Source organism: Megalobrama amblycephala, linkage group LG13, assembly GCF_018812025.1.
Source record: "Megalobrama amblycephala isolate DHTTF-2021 linkage group LG13, ASM1881202v1, whole genome shotgun sequence".
NCBI lineage: Eukaryota > Metazoa > Chordata > Actinopteri > Cypriniformes > Xenocyprididae > Megalobrama > Megalobrama amblycephala.
Window position 1 is genome coordinate 20,263,223 of NC_063056.1, and position 25,041 is coordinate 20,288,263.

The window sequence follows — 25,041 nt, forward strand, 5'->3', positions numbered from 1 at the left end:
AGCTATTTTTCTGTCAAGGACATAATTAACATGTTTTTTTGTTTATTTTCCATATTAGCTAACAAGTAAAACTAAGACTCACAATCTCTGACTCAGTTTAAATGACGTGGTCATAAATCTGTTGGCTGTTTTTTTTGACTCATCACACTCTGCTAGTGTTCATCAAAGTTTCTCACAATAAGTGCTATTTTTAGCCATGTGAATACTAAGAATCACAGCACAGGATGACATTTTTGGTCTTTGGAGAACTTTAATTCAAATTGCGACAAAAGTACAATTTTGTCTGTTTTTATAAACTTGTTGACCAACAAAAGCACATTTACACAGTAGCATATACACTGACAATCACAAAACCATGAGTAAAATGAAAAAAAAAAAAAAAAAACTTGAATCTTCATAATCAAAACTACATGTATAAAAGAGGAACAAAAGTTTGACTAAAGCAAAACATTAGAGTCTTGAGATTGACATACGTATGTAAAAACTAAACGGCTGTTTCCAGTAAGGATTGCGTAAACCACAGTGATAGATGCCATGGGCCATTTGGGGTTTAAGGCGGAACTCTGTGAAGTGGGACAGTTGAAAACACGCAAACATACAATGTTTTTTAATTACTTCAGTAAGTTCCTGAACAAATTCCTCTTCGTTCTGTGTCTGCTCAGTTCTTATCAGTAGCACAGACCTTACCGGACAAATCCAACTTCCAGGAGCTCCAAGTAAGTGTTCACTGGCACGTCTACAATAGGAGACCTTTAGTTCGTGTGTGTGTGTGCACGTGTTACAGCAGTCGTCCTCTGCATTCTGTTGATCCACAGCAGCACAGAAGCTCCTTGCCCTCTACACTGCCAACTTCATAATTATAATCCCATGTCAGTTCTGTCCCTGCTCGGATTCGCCTGTAGAAACACACAGGTTAATACAAAAACTGTAGATATGTTTACATGCAGCCAAATGAAATCATCTGTTAATATTCCTACTAATAGCTCAAGCAGAATGAAAAACCTTCATGTAAACACCTCAAATCAGAAACCAATCTTATATGGTGTAAATCATAAAATGATCTGTAAAACAGAATAACTGATCTAAAAACCAATGAATCTGACTACTTTTAAAATTGTTATGGAATATTAATATCAGTTTTTGATAACAAAAAAACTGCACACATACAGTATGTGAGAGACATAAAAGCAAGCAAAATAAATTTGTCTGATAACACAAATGGCCTGTATTATTTTGTTTATATTTTATGTTTTTCATTATAATTAAATGGAAATACAAAATAAAATTCATCATTTTAAATGCTAAATGTAAATTTAGGCATCACGACATTATAAAGTACAAAATGAAAAATAAATATTCATTGAGAAGTGTATTTAAATTATTAGTGTTTTTAAAAATTAACTTAAGGTGAGCGTTAGATGACGACAGCAGTAATATAGGTGAAAATAGAGGAAATTAGCATGCACAATTAACCAATTTATAATATCTAATAAAAACAAAAAACTAATATCGACATTAAATTATTCCTCATTCAATTGCACAAAAAACACTGTTTGATATCATCATGCTCACTTGCTAGCAAAGAAGGCGACCCAGGGGAAGCGCAGATCATGAGTGTCGACGAACACATTCTGGACGAACAGATTGGGGCTGCAGCTATGCTGTGGGACAAAGACAGCAGAAGAGAGGATGTAAACACAGTAGGTGCGAATGATCATTGAATTAAAAATCAAGTAAAGAATCCTTAGATATGATTTTAATTAATAAAATGCAAATGTCAATTATAAGTCACTCATATCTGGTATCATACTCACATTGAGGTAGCGTCCGAGGTTGCCTTCCAGTTTGGCATCAATGATATAACAAGATTCCTCCCCATCGAAGAACTGGCGGGTGTTTTTAGGGCCACCTTCGACCCCGCCACCTCCATGTCCATGAGATGGGCCTGACCCACCTCCTCCTCCACCCCCTCCCCCCGTTTTCACCATCATTCCATGGGACTTCAAAGCAATGCCACGTGTGGACTTCACCGCCACCTGCCTCTTCACCACAGCTGAGAGACACAGACAGAGAGATCTAACAATGTTCTATATAATGGTGTTACAGGGACTTGATGAATGTAAGACTATCTGACTATCTCTAAATTTAACTAACAACAAGATGAGCATCTCATTCATAATAAAGATGTACGATGTAAAGGGTTAAAAAGCTTTTCTGCCTATCCACCAGGAGAACATGCAGATTCATTAAGCTGACTGAAGTGTGGCAACAGTTTCACTTATATAAGAAAGTTCACGGATGGCGACAAGCAATTTGACCTTTTCTTCCATCTTACCCTGAGTCTTTTTCTCTCTCTCCTTGTTGTCATCTGATCCTGAGCTGATAGTTTGCACATCATCACTGTCAGAGAGGGTCATCACATCCTAAACAAAAGACAGATAGAGAGATCATAATAAGAATGGCAGAGAGAGAGAGAGAGAGAGAGAGAGAGAGAGACATCAGTGCATCAGAGTGAAACAGAAACAAAACAAAGAGGCAGAAACAGGAACAAAGAGACATTTCATGTGAAAAGAAAAACAGGAAAAAGGATGCATGAAAAACAGCAATCACCTTCTTCTCCGTCTTCATGCCTCCCTCCACCTTGACACTCTGATTGCAGAAGTGGAGGACTGGCTGGTGAGCCAAGATGCTACTTTACTCTTCCCAGTCTCCTCTGGCATGGGAGGGGGCTTCCTCTCCTCACCCGCAGAAACACTTAGTCCATCCTTACTGTCCTGACTCTCTACAGCAATGAGAGAAAATGATGGGAAAATGAACTATTCTGAAATTAATAAATTTACTTACTTTACTTCTTTTTGCTGCAAAGATAAAATATATTGTATAATATATACAAAACCAAATACATTTTATAATTTAACATATGAAATAATACATATGAAAACAATATATATTAGTATTACATTAGTAGTAGCAACTGTTCAATTTCACCAGAGAAATAAAATCTATATTGTCTATATATATATACACACACACACACACACACACACACACACACACACACACACACACACACACACAGGTCCTTCTCAAAAAATTAGCATATTGTGATAAAGTTCATTATTTTCCATAATGTAATGATAAAAATTAAACTTTCATATATTTTAGATTCATTGCACACCAACTGAAATATTTCAGGTCTTTTATTGTTTTAATACTGATGATTTTGGCATACAGCTCATGAAAACCCAAAATTCCTATCTCAAAAAATTAGCATATCATGAAAAGGTTCTCTAAACGAGCTATTAACCTAATCATCTGAATCAACTAATTAACTCTAAACACCTGCAAAAGATTCCTGAGGCTTTTAAAAACTCCCAGCCTGGTTCATTACTCAAAACCGCAATCATGGGTAAGACTGCCGACCTGACGGCCATCATTGACACCCTCAAGCGAGAGGGTAAGACACAGAAAGAAATTTCTGAACGAATAGGCTGTTCCCAGAGTGCTGTATCAAGGCACCTCAGTGGGAAGTCTGTGGGAAGGAAAAAGTATGGCAAAAAATGCTGCACAACGAGAAGAGGTGACCGGACCCTGAGGAAGATTGTGGAGAAGGACCGATTCCAGACCTTGGGGGACCTGCGGAAGTAGTGGACTGAGTCTGGAGTAGAAACATCCAGAGCCACCGTGCACAGGCGTGTGCAGGAAATGGGCTACAGGTGCCGCATTCCCCAGGTCAAGCCACTTTTGAACAGCACTGGACTGTTGCTCAGTGGTCCAAAGTACTTTTTTCAGATGAAAGCAAATTTTGCATGTCATTCGGAAATCAAGGTGCCAGAGTCTGGAGGAAGACTGGGGAGAAGGAAATGCCAAAATGCCTGAAGTCCACTGTCAAGTACCCACAGTCAGTGATGGTCTGGGGTGCCATGTCAGCTGCTGGTGTTGGTCCACTGTGTTTTATCAAGGGCAGGGTCAATGCAGCTAGCTATCAGGAGATTTTGGAGCACTTCATGCTTCCATCTGCTGAAAAGCTTTATGGAGATGAAGATTTCGTTTTTCAGCACGACCTGGCACCTGCTCACAGTGCCAAAACCACTGGTAAATGGTTTACTGACCATGGTATTACTGTGCTCAAGTGGCCTGCCAACTCTCCTGACCTGAACCCCATAGAGAATCTGTGGGATATTGTGAAGAGAAAGTTGAGAGACGCAAGACCCAACACTCTGGATGAGCACTCTCGATGATCGAAGCATCCTGGGCCTCCATAACACCTCAGCAGTGCCACAGGCTGATTGCCTCCATGCCACGCCGCAGTGAAGCAGTCATTTCTGCAAAAGGATTCCCGACCAAGTATTGAGTGCATAACTGAACATAATTATTTGAAGGTTGACTTTTTTTGTATTAAAAACACTTTTCTTTTATTGGTCAGATGAAATATGCTAATTTTTTGAGATAGGAATTTTGGGTTTCCATGAGCTGTATGCCAAAATCATCAGTATTAAAACAATAAAAGACCTGAAATATTTCAGTTGGTGTGCAATTAATCTAACATATATGAAAGTTTAATTTTTATCATTACATTATGGAAAATAATGAACTATCACAATATGCTAATTTTTTGAGAAGGACCTGTATATATATATATATATATATATATATATATATATATATATATATATATATATACACACACACACACACATATATACACACACACACACACTAATAAAATTAAATTACTACTAATAACAATAACAAAAACAACATTAATAACAATAATAATAAAGTATTATAGTATTAAAAACTGTTCAAGACTTGTTCAAGACACCACAAAAATAAAATAAATAATACATTGTATAATATATGATAATATTATTATTAGTAGTAAGTTTCACGAAAATCCAATGCGGACCATGTTCTTGACAGGTTTTGTGACAATTTAAAAGACCTACACACACAACTAAACTTCTACTCAAGTCTGCCCTCTAGTGGCATGTCTTCTGTCTCTGTGATTTAATCTATCTGTCCTCGTCCTCACCTCAGACTCATGTGTCCTCACCTTCTTTAATTCCCTTGGCCTGTCTGCGGGTGGTGTAGCTCCTCCACACCGAGCTGGTGGTGTAATACGTGTCTTTCACAAATGTGTCATCTGAGCTGTCACTTTCATCTTCATTAGAGTCTTCGTCTTTGTCATCGTCGCTGTCTTCAGAAGAATCATCTTGGCCTAGTAAGTGGATAAAAACAGTAGTATTATATACATGTGAGAAGATTATAACCCTCACCTGCTGGATATACATTACAACAATGAACTTGTGCTCAAGCTCAAAAAGTTAAATCTATGATACAACACTAACATTAAAATGCATGTGAGTAGCAGTTTAAAAAACCCCAACCAAAAGCCATTTATATTAAAGAAACAAAAGCAAGCTTTTAATGCAAAATACTTAATATATATATATATATATATATATATATATATATATATATATATATATATATATATATATATATATATATATAGTTTAAAAAAGCATGACTGTATAACATTCCTAGGTAATGTGATGAACTACACCTGCAAGGAGACCTGTGTGAACTTAAGAAGAACTGACTTCACACTAAATCACCTAGAGGCCAGTTAGTTAAAAGTGATTATTGCAAAGGTGTCTCAGAATAGTGAAGTTAGAAAAGATCACTTTAATTTGCTTTTAATGCATTGAAGACTCCATCAATATGGCTAAATACATTTAGGGGCCAAATACTTTGAGCTTCACCTTCACCATAGTAGGATTCATAATTTTGACATCCAATTACTGTACTGCGTCAGACCTGGGTGGTGTCATTACTTTTTTTTATCCCCGAAAATATGGATATTAGTAGTAGTAGTAGAATAGTAGAATAAGCAGAATAGTCAGATGTGTGCATAGGTCTCTCACTTTTGCCGGTAGTGCTGCTGTTACGCTCCTCCATCTTGGTGGTGGATTTACCGTGTTGGGAGGAAGCAGGTAGTTTTACCCTGCTCATGTCCACCCCGCTGCCCTCGCTGTCGGAGCAGTGGGCCTCACTCTCGTAACCTTCTTTAAAGTTCTCCACACTCTCAATGTGGTCTAGATTGGCAAAGTATTCGTCGCCCATTTCCAAACCTTCTTTATCGGCAAAGTCATCAGTCAGGATTTTACCTGAGAAAGAAAGAAAGAAATATGGTTACACTTTATTTTAAGGTGACATAGTTACATTGTACTAACTCAAATAAGTAGTGCTGAGTAATATTAATTAACTACATGTATGTACTATAGAGTTATGTTTAGGGTTTGGTTCGGATAAGTTACTTGTAACTATGCATAATTTACTGTTATTACTATAGTAAGTACATGTGTAACTAAGTCACCTTAAAATAAAGTGTTACCACAAATATTAATGTAAAACAATAAGAGGGAAAAGCTTATGCAAAGACTAAACACTGGAGTGGTGTGCTTTTGAATAAACTAAAGTCCAAATCTTTTATAAGTGTGTTACCTGCATAGATACAAACAAAGGAGCCCTTGGCAATGTCATCAAGGCAACGAATGCCCCAGCCCTTATTCTGGGTCTTAAAGAGCTGCAGTCGGACCTGCAACCCATGCTGAACCAGACGGTTAGTACACATCTGCGCATTACAGCGACACCGCTTATTACATTCATAGATTCTGAGAATGTAAACAGAGTAAGAGAAGGGGAAAAGAGAGACATTACAATTAAAAGGAGATAGAATCAACATGAGAAAGACACTATGGAGGGTTGGTTATGCATCACAGACCCTGTGGGGAGACATTCTTCCAGTCTCTTGTGATGGTATCCAGCGTTGGGGTTGATCTGTCCACCTGGAGTACATCCTGTAGCCTGTAGAGTCAGCTGATGACATGAACACTTGGATCTACAAACAAGCAAAGGTACAGAACAAACAAAATCAGGTCTTGTGTACTCTTTGTATTCATTTTCAAGAATAAATTATATGACTCCATAATAAAATGCAATGAATTCCATTAATTATTTAAAAAGTTTTTGGGGAGTTGCGCCACTTGACACTTAAAAAGGCAAAATTATCTGATATTTTGATAGACTTATCGACTTTGACATAGTCTCATGAGGGTCTGCAAGGTCTCTATAATATAAATTTATGTTTTATGTTTTTTCTGCATGTTACCTTGATGAATAAAAGGTGAACAGGACAAATAAAATTAAAATAGGAACTAATGCACAGATAAATCTGTCACAACAAGATCAATAATATGCATCATGCTGACTTGATTATTTCTTTTAAAAATATATATATTTTAAAACAATATGCTAAACAATTTTAAAAAGGCTTCCCCATGACATTCTTTTACTAATGTTGAAAGTTAATCAATGATACTAACTTGTCTCTGCAGCCATCAGTGCAGTCACAGCCCACCAGGAAGTCTGAGCTGGTGTTAATAAAGACTCCATCTGCTGGGATCCTCTCTTTACTGTAGGCCACACTGGGTGGAGGTGTGTTGTCGATCTCATTCACACAGGACAAGGGAATGTCTTCACGACCGCTTGTTATGTCCCGGATAAAGTAGAAGGGCCTCTGCGGTTGGAATCGGCGGTCAACCAACACATAGGGGTCCAGACAGAACATCTCCAAGAAGATGAAGTCACAGTGTGTCTGGAAGAGGTAACGCTGGATCTCTGCCATATTCCTCAGACTCAAGCCACATGGGGACTTGTAGATGACGTGGAACGACATCTGAGCAAGAAAGGAAGATGGTTAATAAAAATTAGTATATTCATTAGTATTGATCATTATGCTCTAGATATTTACAGCAACCATGGAAAAAACCCTTTTCGTTTGAGGCAAAAAAAGGCCCATAAACTATTGTACATAGTATAGTGAAGAATGAACCATAGTTCACACAGATGTCACTTTCAAATGCAGTAAGCAACTTGCTGAATTCAAACAATGGTAAATGTGACAGCACCTTAAGACATAACAAACCTTTCGGTTAAGGCGTCTACGGCCTGTCATGCGCCGGAATTCATATAGCAATGGCGTAAGAAGTGGGTTGCGACCTCGGTGCAGGTTGGGACGAGTGGGCCGGATGCGCTTTAGACAGTCTGGAGTGCAGTTGTGTGTAAGGTAGAAGAGTCTGTCGTTTGGGGCCTGATAGGATGGTTCCTGAGGAATACGCTCACTTGTGTAGGTTGACACAGTTGTCTGCAAATTATGGGACATTGGGGTGATTGGTGTCAACGTATGCACAGGTCCAGACTGCAGAAGAAAGAGCCTGCAAGTAAGAAAATAAGATGTTGGCATATTGTGTTGTTGACCAAATCTACTTCTTACATTTATTTACTCTGCAAAAAAAAACAACAAAAAAAAAACATGTATTTCTGAATAACTCTGAATTTGATTTGAGTCATTGGATTACAAAATGTTCTGGACCTTGTTTAACTATTTTGCACTTGAGCAGACCACTCAAGACTATACACTAATATCACACGCAAATGTTGACAAAGAGAGAAAAAAAAAGGGAAATGTGGCATACACACTAGAGGCTGACCGATTCATCGGTTTTGCCGATTAACCTGCACCGACAGCTGATTGGTGAACCAATGGGTTATCAGCAAAAATCGATACCAATAGTTTTTCCTGGTTGCGTCCGTAGCTGGAGCGGCTGAGAGGGCGCTGAGAATGGTCTGCTCTGCTGGCATTATACAGAACGTGAGCGGCCTCTAGAGGCAAAAAAAAAAATGTCCCAGACTCCTCGTGTTCATTTTAACACGCGAGGCTGTGCGTTGCACGAAGAGCATGACAATTCAGATGCGCATTTAAAACACCGATAGCGAAACGGTATGCATACAGTACATGTTGCCATATCATTATAAAGTAATTCATTTGTTGACTAGATGCTGCATTAGCAGAGAAAGAACAGCAGTATGTTTGCCGTCAAGGCTGAGAGGACAGGAACATTAGTAGTACGTAGTGGCGGAGCCAGGATTTTTTCATAGGGGTGGCCAGGCAGGGGCCAGCAACCAGTCTGGGGTGGCACAGAAATCTTAATTAGTTCAACATAAAAATTTGTCTGATTATAATGTAGCTACTGGACTGTGCCTACAACACAACTGAATACAGTTCGTTTTTAGCCTACTTAATTGTAATTGAGATCAAGGTATGCTGAGTGAATTTGACCCTTTTTTTTCTTTTTTTCTTTTAATCATTCCCCACTTGCAGGCATATTAATAAAGGGGCTCGTACTATAGCTAAATTTCAACTTGTTCAGTCACTTCTGGTTCTCAGAACCCCCAATAGCTTGTTCTTCATTGTTGCATCTCCATGGATGAGACAGATAACTACATACTGTACTTCAAAGATTATTCAACCTTCACTGAATTTTATGTATAATCAATGAACTCTTCAACAATTCTGAGTTCTGAATTCTGTCTGTTTCAAAAAGTAACCAAAAAAGTAAACACTAAATGTTTGACTTTCTGTATTGTCAAAATAAACAATTGCAACAGTTCTATCATACTTAAAATGAACTCATTAGGCCTACAAAGAAAAATAAATGTGTTCTCTTTTGAATTCCCATTTGCTGATGCATTTAAATGTGATACATTTTTATTTGTACTTTATAAATTAACGCAAAATTAGCATCTTCTAGTACAAATGCACAGTTCACACATTTATTTATGCATTAAAAAAATAAATATAAGCTTGTGCCTTATATTGTGATCTCACATAGCAGAATATTTTAGTCCAGAGACATGTGACACATATATAGGCCTACATGCATGCAGTTTTAGCGCAGCTTTAATCGCCTTTTTTGGTTATTTCATGACTTAATAGACAACAGAACTACGACTTTGCATTTATAGTGAGTAATATACAGCGCACCATATTTGCGCGTGATTGAAAAGTGCGCGGACTTGCAACCCACCAGCTGAGAAACATTTACGTAAGCTATAGCTATATATAATGTTCGCCGTTCACTGTTGTTCTGCTGAATCTCATTCGGCACCTGTATCATTTCCGCGCGCGTTTGACTTGCGCCTGGCGCTGAGGCGAAGCTGGAGTGTGCGTCTGAAAAGTCTCCCATTTTTTGTGGTCTTAAAGAGACGGTTCTGCGTTTAAAAAAAACGCAATTCTTGTCAACAAAAAAAAAAGTAGATAGAAACAGCAATTGTAAGCGGGGTGGCCAAGTTTAGGCCAAGGGTGGCCACAGCCAACCCTGGCTCCGCCCCTGGTAGTACCTCCTCAAGCCCTTACAAAAATTCGCAAACTGACCGAAATGTTTAACCCTCAGGGGTCTGAGGATTTTTGGGACCCTGGAGAAGTTTTGACATGCCCTGACATTTGTGCTTTTTTCAGTTGTTCATAAACATATTAATGGAAAAAGTGTCATTACACTGTATTCAGCACAAACTAGGCTACAATAATATGTGAGGAACATGTATGTACATGTTTGTGTTTTTGAAGGAATAACGTTTATGCGTGGTTATTGAAAAAACAAAAAACTTAAGTCACTGAAATAAAGCCAAAAAATATATATTAAATCTTTGTTCACAAGACTTCTGGGTATTTGAGGTTGTAGACTAGAGTTTTTGGTTCAAAATGAGGTAAAAATGATGTTGCCTACTCCTTCATATAAAACAATAGAGAGATTTAAATTTTCTAAAAAATCTTTGGTCAAGAAACACAGTATGCGTGGAGGCGTGACTCCTCATGTATAATGGGTGATTCTCACCTGAGAAGACAAAAGAATCATATAATAATGACCTGAAATGACTTGCATATTAATGAGGCCTTTCAGTCAGGTAGGCTGTGAAAAAACCCTGTGATCATGATTCAAATCTCATCATGGTGTAAATCAAACATACAGAAAAAACAGCAATACTGTGAAATATTATTACAATTTAAAATAATGGTATTCTATTATATTCTTTAAAATATAATGTATTTCTGTGATGCAAAGTGTCTGAACAATTATGTTACCTCTATGGCATTTCATATAGGCTTTTAGCTTAAAAGCATGCACATTTGGAGAAATATTGATGGATTCTCATGTTTATGTCAATTTTCTATACAGAGGAGTAATATTTATTCATTATTTATTGTCGTCACTGTGAACGCTGGATACTGTGTTTACAATTCATACTTGCAGCCTGAGGGCGCTCTGTGCACCTTTAGTCCACAAATGCCAATGCTAAAGAAGAATAGGCAATCCAGGAAATAACTGAACTAACAGAGGCCAGAGATCGCTAACTATGGCTATTCAAAACACTTTTCAAGACAATAAATACACGATTGAGACAATGTATGCATGTATTGACTGAATTTGCTTCTGAATAGCGCTGGCTCCGTGGGCGTGGCCGCATTAGTGGATAATGAGCTGAATCAAGGACTTCTGACATGGCTCTCTTTTCATACAGATTACATAAACACAGAATGTTTGTTTTCGATTTGACTTACACGATTTAAAACCTGACATTTCAACGTTTTTTTCAGACATAAGTATAATTTTTTTGTGATTAGTATTCACTAAGTTACAGTTCATTTTCTGAGAACTATCAGATTGGACTTCCTTCAGAGGGAGACGAGAGATCACGCATCATGTAAGTTTTCTTTATTTTACAAAAAGCACAACATTTCTTTATTTTACAAAAAGCACACACAAAAGAAGATATTCCACAGATTAAAATGGTGTATAACTCTTAATTGTATGTGCAACATTAACAGAGTATTTTGAGTCTCTTTCACACTGGTAAGAAAAAAACCGCGGTGGTATCGCCGGCGATACCCTCAGACCTCAGAGTGTTAATGTCGCAACTGTTACCATCTGCTTGCATCAGTTTATATCCAGCTGGTCACTTTTATGCGTTGATTAGCTGGCAAAGTTGCAGATTTAAACCTAGTGACGTGACTGCTTTCTCAACATTGATATGTTCATGTAGTCAACAGAAACAAACTCAGAAATGCATTCGAGTTCTTTTTTTTAAATCATCACTGCAATATATATTTTGTTATTTTGATTAGATAATCATCGAGTGTTCTAAAATAGAAGCAAATAAAGTGAGAGACTATAGCTGTGTCTGAAACCGCTCCCTATCCATTATATAGTCCACTATATCGGGTGTCGGCCATTTTGTAGTGGTGTCCGAATTCTGAGTGAACGACTTCATTCCCTACATTCGTTCACTACTTTATACCCACAATTCTCTCTGATTTCGAGTGTAGATTCGATGTACACTTGCTGAAGCACTATTTCCCAAAATCCAATTTTTTTAACCTTTTCTTTTTTTAATTAATCACTACTTGAATAAAACCTACTAAAATGTAGGGGGACATTATTATATAGATGAATTTTAAAAAAATGAAATTATATTAATAAAAAATATTTTCATTATTAAAATATATTATGTAGGCATTAAATCAATTTAATGTGTTTTACTAACAGCAATGTGTTTTAATATTTTGCGGCACTGTTAACTCATTAATCTTTAAAAGATGATAATTTAGTGGATGATTTAAAAAAAATCGTTAATCATAGGTAGCATATTCAAATCATAACAGTCGCCTGAGGGCGCTCAAAGACCACGTAATCTGTGAGCGTGAGAGTTTCTAACAACTTTATTAAAAAGGATAAATACATGAAATTATGTACACTTGTTAATGTGTTTATTTTTGTTTGCAGTATTTTATAGTATTAAATGATTATGAACACATAAGCATGACAAAAAATTACATAATTGATTAAACTACAAAGCTGGCACGTATGATTACAAAATAAAGTCATTATGATTGTTATTGTTATTAACATTATTTTATAATGTAAATAACATGTAGGATAAAATAGTTTTAAAGCGTGTCGAGCCGTTTCTGAGATCTCCGACGCACAGTGTATACGTCAGCGTCCGAATTCACTCACTTCATTTCGTTCACTCCATACAGATATAGTGCACTCAAATGCCATACACTATATAGGGATTAGTGAATGAGTGAACGAGTGAGCGGTTTCGGACACAGCTTATAACTGTAATTTTAATGCTCTGGCTTTTGTGTAGATATTTAAAGATGGCCACCTTTAAGCCTGACTGTTTGGATTTATATGAAATGGTAACACTTTACAATAAGATTCCATTTGTAACATTAACTAAGGTTAATAAATGCTGTAGAAGTATTGATCAACATTTACTAATAGATTTCAATTTTAGATTTTTAATTTTATTTTATCTGAACCTTAATGCACTATGAACATGAATGATTAAAATATTAATACATGCTGTAAAAATGTATATTGCATAATGCAAATAGTTCATGTAAGCTAGCTAATACATCCTTGTTAACAAATATCAAAGTGTTATCTAAGAAATTTACATACATGTTTCTAGGTTATAGCTAAAGAAACACACATTTGACATGTAATATTTTAATGTTTAAATTATCTTCTGTAGAATTTGTTGTGTAGAACTTATTTTATTATTCATGTTTATATATTTATATAATTTAGTAAATTTTCATGGTTCAGTACTGTTTTTTTTTTTGCAAAAAGTTTAGCACTGTTTGTAATTGGAGTGTTATGTTTGTTTTTTTATTCCAGTATCCATTTTAAAAACTATCGTTCGATTAATCGGTTATAGGCAAATACGGCCCAACCTAATTACCGGTATCAATAAAATCCACTAATATATATATATATATATATATATATATATATATATATATATATATATACATACAGATCACAGCAGTGACAAGTACCCAGTCCCTGGGCATCGCACTAACCTGGATGTATTGTTTTGTTGAACAGTGCCAATTAGTGGTTTGGGCTGGAGGTCAGAGGTCACAGCCTGACGAGGCTGCAGTGCAACTGGACCAGTGCTCTTCTTAGCCATTTGACTCTTTAAACTGGGACTCCTGGAATGGAAGAGAAGGAGTTAAACATGCTTTAACACTTGACTTGGATCATCAAATGCAGTATTATGAAAGAACAGAAGCTCTTGAAGCACTCACTCTGTGCGGGTAGGCTGTGGGGGTCCGGCAGGCAGCGGCCGAGGTGGTGGGAGCTGCGGGGCTATAGGCCGACTGGCACCAGGAGTACTGTTGTCACTAGTGTACTGCACTACAGGGCCTTTTGTCCTCAATGCTCCTAAAAACAAAGTTTTAGTAAGACGCAAACTGAAAATGAATGCAGAGAAGGAACAGACCAGTAAAGACGCTCAGAATAATAATAATAATAATAATAATAATAATAATATACAGAAGAATAATATTTTTGGAAACACTTGCAAAATTATTATTATTATTTTTATTTTTCAACTGACGGATGATAAAAATAATTGATAGCAAATCAAAATCCATCCTGCTTTAAAGGTTTTGCCATTTAAAGTGGCAGGCAACATAACAGCAGTGTGTGCTTTTAATAATGCTGAGTTATTGTCTTTAGTTATCGTTCTTCTATCGTTCTAAACAGGCCTTAAGATTCCCTTTCAAAAGACAGCTGAGCTTCACATGTAAAAGATGAACACGTGGAAAACACAAAGCAATTGATTTACCCATATTAGGCCGCTGTCTTTGTTGACCAGCCATTTTCTTCTCTTGACTGTTAGCTGTGTTCATTTTCAGATTAAACATGGGTTCTAGTCGTGTAGAACCACGATAAATCCACTCACTCCGCTTATCATCCTGCAACATCGAAAACAATATTGTTCATGGTCAAATGTCATTAAACAACATGCAGTGACTCTGCACATGAACATAATTGTTAAGGGACAATCAAAAGAGATCCAGCAGCAAATGTATGATGTTTTTATTTTTAAAAAATCTTTAACTATAACACTTCTATCTGCATGTGGTGCCAAGCTGACCAGGAAAAGCATTTTGACAAGGCTGCCATCCACTTCTTCCACACGGCTTTTCCACCATGTCCCTTCCCATTCCGTCTTTATAATTTGCCCTGGCTTCAGCAACACCATGGGTCTGTTGGGATATGACGTGATGTACTCCTCAATGAAATCTCTACATGATGCATCCTCAATATCCTCCCATGTCTTTTTCACTGAATACAGGTTGAGTGAGAGAGAGAGAAAGAGAGAATGATCCATTATAACAAATTTAATGCAATGGCTACTATTCATTGATTATTATTTTACAAATAAATCAGATTTAAGTTATTTCTTATTTAATTTCTTATTTAGTTTATTTTAAAATTGTTCATTTGATTTGTCCTTAAATTAAATAAAATTATTATTAAACACATTAGCATTAACAAGTATTTGACATTACTTAAATCAAAGAGAAGGTAAAAACAGTAATAGCAGGAAATTGAAAAAAGAAAAATGGTTTCTTACATGGTCTGCAGATAGGGTAGAGCTCAGGCAGGCCCACGTATGAGGCATAACCATCATCAAAAAAGATCAGGAATCTGCAACATCATTCAGTCAGAATATTAGTTTGACTTCATGCAATGTCTTCTATCCAACAATCCCAACATTTTCTTTTCATCTTACCTCATACGGTTCTTGCTGTTGGGCATCTCAGCGACTACACCTGCATAGAGCCAGACTTGATTGCCATCCTTGTACCTGGCAACAACACGGGCACCAACAAACAGTCTCTCCAGTGTGGGGTGATAGTCAAATGCCACATGGTTGCCAGAGAGAAGACTCTTCCCTTTATTCTCAAACTTCACTTTGTACTTCAAATTGTTCCCTGTGAACAATTGATATCAAAAGAATGGATTAAGCTTTGAGATTAAATTTTACCCTTCTGAAAACACACATAGCAGTCGTGACATGTACAGTACAATTCAATAAACCGTATGCACTTACCCACTTGTTTGATGGCAACAAGTGTTCCACGATGCCACGTCTTGGTTCGTTTTTTACCCAAAAGTGTCATGTCGAGCTTGATGTTATCCTGTTTTAAATTAGGGTTAGGTTGTGTGGGTGCGTTCCTTGGGCCTGAGGACATAAACACTGCTGGAACAGCCAGAGCACCATGGGTTTGTGTGGAGGGGGCTTTAGCGGATGTGGCGATACCCGATGGGGCTGCTCTGTTGACAGTCTGGGCTAGGTTCTGCACCTGCTGAGATGTTCTTTGAAGGGCAGCTGAAGCCTCCTTCAACTATAAATATAATCCAGGAAAGGAAACATCAACTAAAGCACCTGACAAATAACTTTATGAAGTAAAAATAGTAAAGCATTATGGTGCAGTAACAATTTTGGCAAATTTTCACAAGCAAAAAGGTCATGTCAATAGTGAATTCATGTCAATAGTACAGCTCAGACAGAAGTCACTTTCAAATCAAGCAGCTTTCTGTTGGTCAATGCGGCAAATTTGCGTGACCAACTTGAGCCCAATGCAAAATCTACGCCCACACACAAAATTCTCGATCATGTGGATTCCTATGGAAATGACTTGATTTCGCCCATTAAAATTCATCGAAAGATTGAAAGTGGTTTGTCAAGTTATTCAAATGACATGTCTGTCTTACCGCTGGGTCCTTGGCTGGAGTTACAACCTTCTTGGGAGGAACCACTGGAGAAAAACACACTTGTTACTGTACAATTTTTACATCTATTAAAAAAAAAAAAAAAAAAAACATCTAACTTACCACATCCCACAGCAATGACATCATCATCATCATCGTCGTCAATCTCAATGACCTCAGAAGTGTTTGCCCCGCCGACACCCTCATCCTCCGAACTGCTCTCACGATACACTAGACCCATCTTACTGTACACTTCCTTCACCAGAGTTTCACACTGAACCACAGACCTGTAAAAACACACAGATTCATGCACTTCTTCCAAATCCTAGATTTCACTCAAACAGAGACCTACAGCAACACACAGGAATAGAAACTTGCACCTGCTAAACTCGTGCTGTGCTTTTGATCAGCGTATCAGTTGCTGAAGTTGTTTACCACATAATCATTTTGTGTGAGTATTGAATATTTCTTGAGAAACTTACAAAGAAACTGTTTGTTTGACTAAAGTTTCATTGAGAGGACAGATTCTTTCTTTACTTTTTTTTCCTTAATTCACTGGATCATCAGGGCACCACAGTGGATGCACGTTTAGACAGCTCTTTCCATTTCTGGTGGTTCTTGGCCAGGACTTTTTTCTCAACAAAATCAGCCCCAGTCCATTCTTTGATATTGTCTGCCCACATTTTCCTTTGTCTCTCTCTCTTTCTAGCACCTTCAACCAGGCCCTGGAGAATGGTTTTGGCCAGCCCAGAGAATCTGGTGACATGTCCATACCATTGAAATTTCCTTTTTTTCCCACTGTTGCTAGGAGTTCTTCATAGGGCCCAGCATGCTGCCTAATGGTGTTGCGCAATTCCTTGTTAGTCACATGGTCTTTGTAGCTGATGCTCAGAACCTTTCAGAAGTGTAATTTATGGTTTGGATCCCTCATCAGATATCATTGTGCCAGGGTATTTGAACTGGGACACTGATTGCAGGCACTGGTTCTGGATGATTATTTTAGACAGTTTGTCATCAGTTTTGTCTTATCAGTGCTGATTTTGATCGCATATTTGGAAGATGTTTTATCCAGGTATTCCACAAAATTTCTAAGAAACAGTTTGGATGTTTGACTGAAGTCTCATTGTTGAGAAGAAAAATACTGTGTTGATCTCAGTGCATAAACTCTCACTGACTTTATACTTACTCTGAGGCATTAGAGCAAAGAGCGTCCATATCAGCGACCTCCTTCTCCCTCTTTTCAACCCATTCCTGCAGCTGCTCCAGCTGAGCTTTCCTCTGCCGCACAGCCTCACTGCCATCCACCTGCTCCTCGATCCACCTGCGCAGCTCATCCAAAGAGACCCCTAACTCCTCCTCCAACTCTGGATCCAACTCCATCTCTGAGCTCAAACTGGCATCCACCTCCATACCCTTGAAAGAAAAGGAAAACAGGGTTAACATGTTATAAAAGACTATCACAGCATAAATCCTAAAGTTACATCTAAAAGGTGCATTCTGTAGTTTAGCTGGTAGACAGATAAATGCTCCCACTAATAAAGGGTTAGTTCACCCAAAAATGAAAATTCTGTCATTAATTATTACTTAAACCAGACTTTTGTTCATCTTTGGAACATAAACAAAGAGGTTTTTAATGAAATTTGAGAGCTTTCTGTCCCAGCCATGCAACATAGAGATCGTAAAACTAATCCATATGAATTGCTTCAAAAAGAACTCAAGATTTGTTCCCGCGCATCAAGTACGGTTGAGCTTCTGTTTATGTTCACCGATCAATGTTTATATATGAATAAATGCCTAAGTTCAATCTGTTCTCCATATAAAGAGATCGAGTCTCTTCAGAAAATTTAGAGTAAACCACTCAATTCATATGGATTAGTTTTACAATCTCTTTATAAACTTTTATTTTTATGAAATTTTCTATTATAAAGTCCCATTGCGGTCAGAAATTTAATTGGCTTTTCCAGAACATTACTTTTTTTTTGCATGATACACTTTCAGTTGAGAGTTGAAGAGGTTTCCAATCACATATGTTCTCCAACAATGACATTTATATTAAAATGACCAGTATCATACTGGTCAATGGGTGAAAAAAGATGATGCATGCATTATTTGTTATTAATGAAGATAAATATACAGCAAATCAATCAATAAATAAAGAAAACTAACACATTACAACAAGGTTTCAATTGTTTACATCAGTTAAATATAATCTCAATTAATAAATGTTAAAGTTGCATCTGTTAATGTTTTAATGGACCTGAGATAATATGAACTAACAATGATGAACAGGTGTTTTTAAGTAATGTTAACAAAGATGAATAAATGCTGAAACAAATTGCTCATTGTTAGTTACTGAATTAACTAACAAGACCTTACTGTAAAGTGTTACCAACAATTCTATAGTTCACAAACTTTTTAAGGTGAATATGGTCAGATCAATTTTCTTTTAAGAAACAAAGTTGAGGCTGCTCTGTGCCTGCTCAAAATTCAGACACAAAGCCACTTAAAAGCCAGACTGTATTATGACTGCTCTGAACCACTTCAGCCCCTTGAATCAAAGTATAGAGTTGTAAATTAAGGAAAGATAATGCCAACAAAGATAATTTGAAACCAGTCTTCTATTTTCCCATGATTGTAGTGAAATACATAACTGTAGCATACATACCTCACATGAACAAAATAACTTGTCTGTAAACATTTAAAATGACCCCCGTTTATGATCATGTAGATGATATAATGGCTACAAATTATTGATAATATTAACTGATATTTACTCAATAAGGAGAAAAACCGTATTCAACACTTAAAAAAATAAATGCATGTATGCCAGGATGTGTACTTCAACAACCACAATTCCTGCAAGTCAAGACCTATAAACGGCGCGCAACACACGGATGAGAGGGCTAAACAGATCACTATGCACATTTCTGGTTAAATAAATAATAATTTAAAAAAAATACCATAGTACATTGGTTTTCGTAAATCACCAACATGTGAACATGTACAAAACAGATCAGTAACATGCAGTCAAGTTAGCTTCATTGAATTGTGTTGATGCTAACTGAGTTAGCTTACCTGCCCTAACGTGCCTGTGCCTCCAGCTCTTTTGTGAATTTCTCCTTTTCGCCGTGTTTTAAATGACCGGCAGACAAAGTGTAGTACGTTTAAAGCTTTTTCCTATACCGGAGACATTTTAGTAAAATTGTTTTGATTTGTATTTTATTTTGACATGAATTCCACGGTCATCGAACAATCTGCACACCAAAGAACCCAATGAATGCGTTTGCTTGGTTGATGATGATTGTACATGCTTGACCAATCCGCTTTTGCGAGACGAGTGAGTGGCAGTTGAAGTGATCAATTGCGTGCAAGTAAAAACTAGAACACGCCCCCTACAATGCAACACGCTGTGAAAATGCCTGCACTACTGCGCTAGAGTACAAAGCGCCGCTCAACGAGAATCAAATACAGTAAAAACAGTACAACTGAAACAATGAAACAATTTATTAAAATACTGGCCACACCGCAACACTATTATTAAATATAAAACTTTTTTTCTCCAAACATAAAAGACTTGTAAGCCTATAGCCAGAACCCACACTGTGCATGTGTTATCCTAAAACAACACATTCATTGTTGACTTTTATGATTCTTTTCGTCATTGGGAAAAAATGTTTAAAATTACCACATTAGTTGCCTATTGGCTGTTATTGCAGCATCTTGTAATGTTTAAATTTTAAGTGTTGTTTAGCCCACTTAGTTTAAATGTAACATTCCTGAAAAAAGTAGCTCAATGAAGGCATTTTTGTTACACATATTTTTATGGTTTATAAAACACCACCATCTCATGTTGGAATGACAAGAAAAATTGGAATGTTATAAAGACTCTGCGATTATGTACATATTTTATAATCATATAATTCATTGAAAATATCAGTTTCAATAGAGAATAGAATGCTAGGCGCTGCACAGACCGATCGGCCTATGACATCAAAGTACCGCAAGAGCGATTCAAAAGCATAAGGAGTCGTATGCTCTTCAATCACTCTCGCAGTACTTGGCCTGCGTCTCAATGCACGTACTATCCATCCTAAATAGTATGTAACTTTAGTAATATTCAATACTATTTAGGTTGGATAGCATGCACATTGGGATAGAGCGTTTAATGTCATACACCGAACGGTGTGCGTAGCGCCGATGCATCTCGAACAAGCCTAATGAGAAGGTGACATCACTGCGTTTTCACTCCGCCTTGCATTTCGGGAAGGCGTTGCCATATAAGCAGGATATGCTATTCGTTGCCATGGTTACTTTGACAATGAGACTGAGAGAAAGATCAAAAGAGAGAGAAAGCAGCTTGATATTTGTTTGCATTTTTGCAATGTGGCACAGTTTCTTGGGAAGTAATGTAGAAGGAGGAAGCAAAAGGAAAAGGGGTTCTATCGGGAGAGGCTAAATAACACCGGAAAAGCATCATTACTTAGAGAAACTGTATGCACGTACTCTTCTGATGACAAAATTTGCGTGACGCACACTGTACGCTGACTCTCGCGTACGCGTAAAAAATTAACTATACTTTGGGCTTTAATCTCTCCCATAAACTCTAGGCTTGTTCAACTTCATGCAGCACTGCACAGACCGATCGGCGGCTGACTTGAAGCAGCGCATGACGGTTAGAAATTTTGTCCGACTTGAGACAGCGCCGACCCCACGTCACTGTGACATATGGCATCAAAGTACTGCAAGAGCGATTCAAGAGTAGTTGGCTGAGTCAGCCAGTGCAGCTTCTCAAGAGCGGCTGGACGGGCTCTGATGACGACAGAGCTGTTCCACGATTGGCCGGATTCACCGCATGACAAGGATCATGTGTGTTTCATGTTTATTCTGAAACCTTCAGTTCCATTAATGCTCAAAAATTTTTATTTTTATAACAGTAAAAGCTTATTTCATGTAGTTGTGATGTTATATTGTGTCAAGTTTATCAAAATAAAAAAAAAAAAAAAATGTAGACCCCACTTCACTGGTATTTAAATAGTATAGGCGTATGTTGAACTTTATTCTTGTACAAACAGATGCTGTATTAAGCAGTACATAAAGTATTGAGTTCAAATGTCTCTGAAACATCTGTGTATTTGACAAATATATTTAATTTATTTTATTATAGATGTGATAAAGTATGCAAACACAGAGCGAGTGCCACTATGAGAAGCAGAAAGTGTACAACGTCTCCGTTTTCAGCTCCTCCCAGACTGTATGTGGCTACTCTCGCCGATCAGTTACCTTGTATAAAACAATGGATGTAGTGTCCGTGACATCACCTGTGGGTTTCTGAAGAGCATTTTTAAAGGTAAAAGTTGGCGGAGCCAGCCGTCACCATCTTGGCAGCGCGTCACCACGTGTCACTTCCAGATAACCGAAAATAGGCAAAGAGGCGAGATGTGGGAGGAGCTGAGGTGCCCGGTTGCTAAAACCACTTCCACCTAGCTCAATGTGATCAAGCTACTTCAGGCTAAGGAGCTAATGCTCTATGCTACTGGTAGCATAGAGGTTGCTAGTCGGAGGCATTGGCGGTTGATATTTGAATGCTTCCACCTTACTAGTAGTTGGCTTGATGGGTGCTTTGTGTCCTTTGCCAAGTGGGTTGCGGCTTAAGGATATCAAAGGCCGCATCAATTGTGCGCAGGAATTGCACTGTGATTGCACATCCACTGATCTGGAGATACATCAGCTTCTGCTCACAATATTCTCTAGGGCATCAGCCACACTGCTACTGAAGAGCTGGGCTGCAAGATTGACCTTCATTTTCTGATTTCACCACTGAATGTGCACCATTTTAGGTTTGTTGCCAAGATGCAAGCCTTCCTTCTCCTGAAGTTTGTGGAGCTCTTCAATGTACCGCCACCTTATTTGCTGGCCATCTTCTCTCACCAGAACCTCAACTGTTGAGAACACATTCCAAAGAAGCTTGAGCATGTGACATGGATCCATGTGTGATACTCAGAATGGAGAAAGTAAGGTCACATGTCCATGATGCTCAAGTTGGCACCAAACTCCCTGATCACTGCTAAGTTTTGGGAGGGTCCAACACACGTCAAGGAGACAACCCTACCTCCGATTGCATGAAGCCTAACAAGGCTCTCTTAGATGATGCTTGCTCTCTCTGGTCCTGTCATGCTGTTGATAAGAAAGTAAGTAATGGGAATCTTCCAAGACTCATTGATTGCAACAACCGTGAGGACCAGTGCTTGTGTTGTGTAGCCATTGGTCCTCACCAAAGTCAGTTTGCTTATGAATGTACATTTCATCCATCATCAATGAGCGAACTGTGTCTTTTCCGATTTTCTTCTGCACAGCAACATGAATTTTTAAAGCTGTGAATGAAGCAACAGTAAATCCAGGATCTGCAGAGATGCTACTGTACCATTTTCTTATTGTCTGAGGATGAGGCAAAGCCAAGAGAAACTTCTGAATTGCTGTGAAAACACTGACCTTTTCTTCTTTTGGATTCTCTGAAAGATCTCCCGTGGAACATCATCCTACTGTACATTACTGACATAGCGTAAGAGTGACCTGATGCTGAGTGTGCTCATTTTCCACTCCGATTCGTGTGTTGAATGCTGCTACATAAAACAAACTTCCTCACACACATTTGCTGTAAGAGCAATGTCATCATGCATAACATCTTGAGCAACAAAGGCCTGTTCAGATGTGTCTTCCATCATCATGACATTGCTCTGATTGGCAAAATGGATGTTGGTGCTACTCCCATTGTCTACATATCCAACCTCCTTGTTATTATTTACAGCAGAAATAGGGATGCCACTTACCACCTCATTAATACTAACCAAGCTTCTTCTTTTTGGCTTTTTTTCTTTGCCCTCGGAGAAAGAGAAAACGGTAGGCACGGCGGTATCCTTCAGACATGTCCTTCCCTAATAAAAATGACAAGAAACATAAAAAAATATGACATTATTGCAGAGTAAATGGCATAACAGTTATTCATAACAGAAATGTACGTGTTTATGTTTCATTAATCGGTCTATCACTAGTATGAGTGTACAGATTACACATTAAAAATTATAATTGCTATTAAAAGAATATGTAACAGTTCTCAATAACTGTCACTATAGAATCATGCTGTGTTCAGCTGTCTCACTTGGAGAATAATTTTTCCAACATGAATTTGACAGAGATTTTTTTTTAGCAATTCTCACTTTGTGATAGGGTATTTGCATTAAATGCAATGAAATGTAAAGGTTGGCAAAAAGTGGTCATGTTCAAGCAACAATGGTAAAATCTTCATTTGTATTTTTGCATTGGTGAGACACTAAACTTCACTGGTGTGTCACTAATTTCACCTTAACCGTGACCTCATCAAATATTTAGTAATGTAATGTAAATTAATGTATGATGGTCAATACTTCACCAATTTCAATCAATAACTTGCTTGACTCTCTGTAAGGTATGAAACAAGGTCTCTGTACCCTGGAGTCAGTGGTGAAGTGATGACTCTCGAAGTGTTCACTGCACAGACGAGAAGCCTTGTTAGGAGTCCAATTCTGTTGTTTCATGTTGAGCATCCACTGATCCAGCCTGAAATGGTCTGGATCACCAAGAGGAAAACTTTGCACAGACAAACAGATAGTTACCTCCTTCACTTTACATGCAAAAAATACAACTTAAATTACTACAGTGTCCAAAAGGTCATAATAAATGTATTTAAGCTTTAAAAAGTTTGTGGACATCACAGTCCTCATTCTGTTCCATTGCACTGTCTATTCTTGAGTAATTACAGGCCTATTTCCTACACATATTTTTGAGGATATGTCAACAATTGAAACAAATACTTCCAATATAGTCTGTGTTAGTAAATGTTACGCTATTTATGAGATAACATTATATGGCAACGTTTCAGACTGTTTTATACAGTCTATGGTTTCAGCCTACAGCTAATCAAAGTCAGTCGAATTCTGGAGTGTAGTAAAGGTTTAAATAAAATTATAAATAATGAATAAATTATTTTAAATAAATAAATAAAATTATATTATAATTTCACTCACCGGAAGAAATGGAGCCCAGACTTCTTGGACGGTCTGTTATTGCAATTAACCGCACAGCAAGCCATATTATTTGAAATTTGTATGAAACAGAGATGACAAGTTGAGCGGCTGGAATTAGCTGAGGTGAGCTGACGGCTAACAGACAGCAGGCTAATAGTGACAGCAACAGCAATCCTGTCACCTGTCACTCAAGTGGCCACGCCCTTAATTATGCAGAACTTTAAGGCTTAATATAATTCAAACGGATGAGTTATAAAAAAAATCACCCCCCTAACAGTTGTCATGAAGGGCAAAATTAACTATATAGACCAAAACCATTTTGTGTACCAGGCTGTAATCATTTTTTTTTTTTTTTTGCTGTAAAGTCAGGCTTTTTAACATGGAGGGTCTATGTGATTGATTCCCTTTTGGAGCCTGTCTCTAGCGGCCAGTCGATGAATTGTAGTTTAAGTCACTTCCGTGTTGAATTCAAGAAAGAAACCGGAAGGTTGCTG

At 37.6% G+C, this 25,041-nt stretch overlaps 1 protein-coding gene across 1 annotated transcript; it reads right to left on the reverse strand.

The window, feature by feature from the left end:
• Positions 1 to 230: 230 nt before the first annotated feature.
• On the reverse strand, positions 231 to 25,029 carry setdb1b (SET domain bifurcated histone lysine methyltransferase 1b). Its single transcript, XM_048153426.1, is given in 25 exon segments — positions 231 to 896; positions 1,573 to 1,661; positions 1,815 to 2,053; positions 2,336 to 2,423; positions 2,611 to 2,657; positions 2,660 to 2,782; positions 5,057 to 5,221; positions 5,931 to 6,173; positions 6,511 to 6,680; positions 6,791 to 6,907; positions 7,392 to 7,744; positions 7,994 to 8,282; positions 13,781 to 13,912; positions 14,009 to 14,144; positions 14,551 to 14,680; positions 14,863 to 15,053; positions 15,346 to 15,419; positions 15,505 to 15,706; positions 15,826 to 16,120; positions 16,491 to 16,534; positions 16,611 to 16,774; positions 17,674 to 17,900; positions 23,315 to 23,419; positions 23,972 to 24,110; positions 24,548 to 25,029. Coding segments are annotated over 25 exon segments (3,945 nt in total). The 5' UTR covers positions 24,613 to 25,029; the 3' UTR covers positions 231 to 778.
• Positions 25,030 to 25,041: the final 12 nt, after the last annotated feature.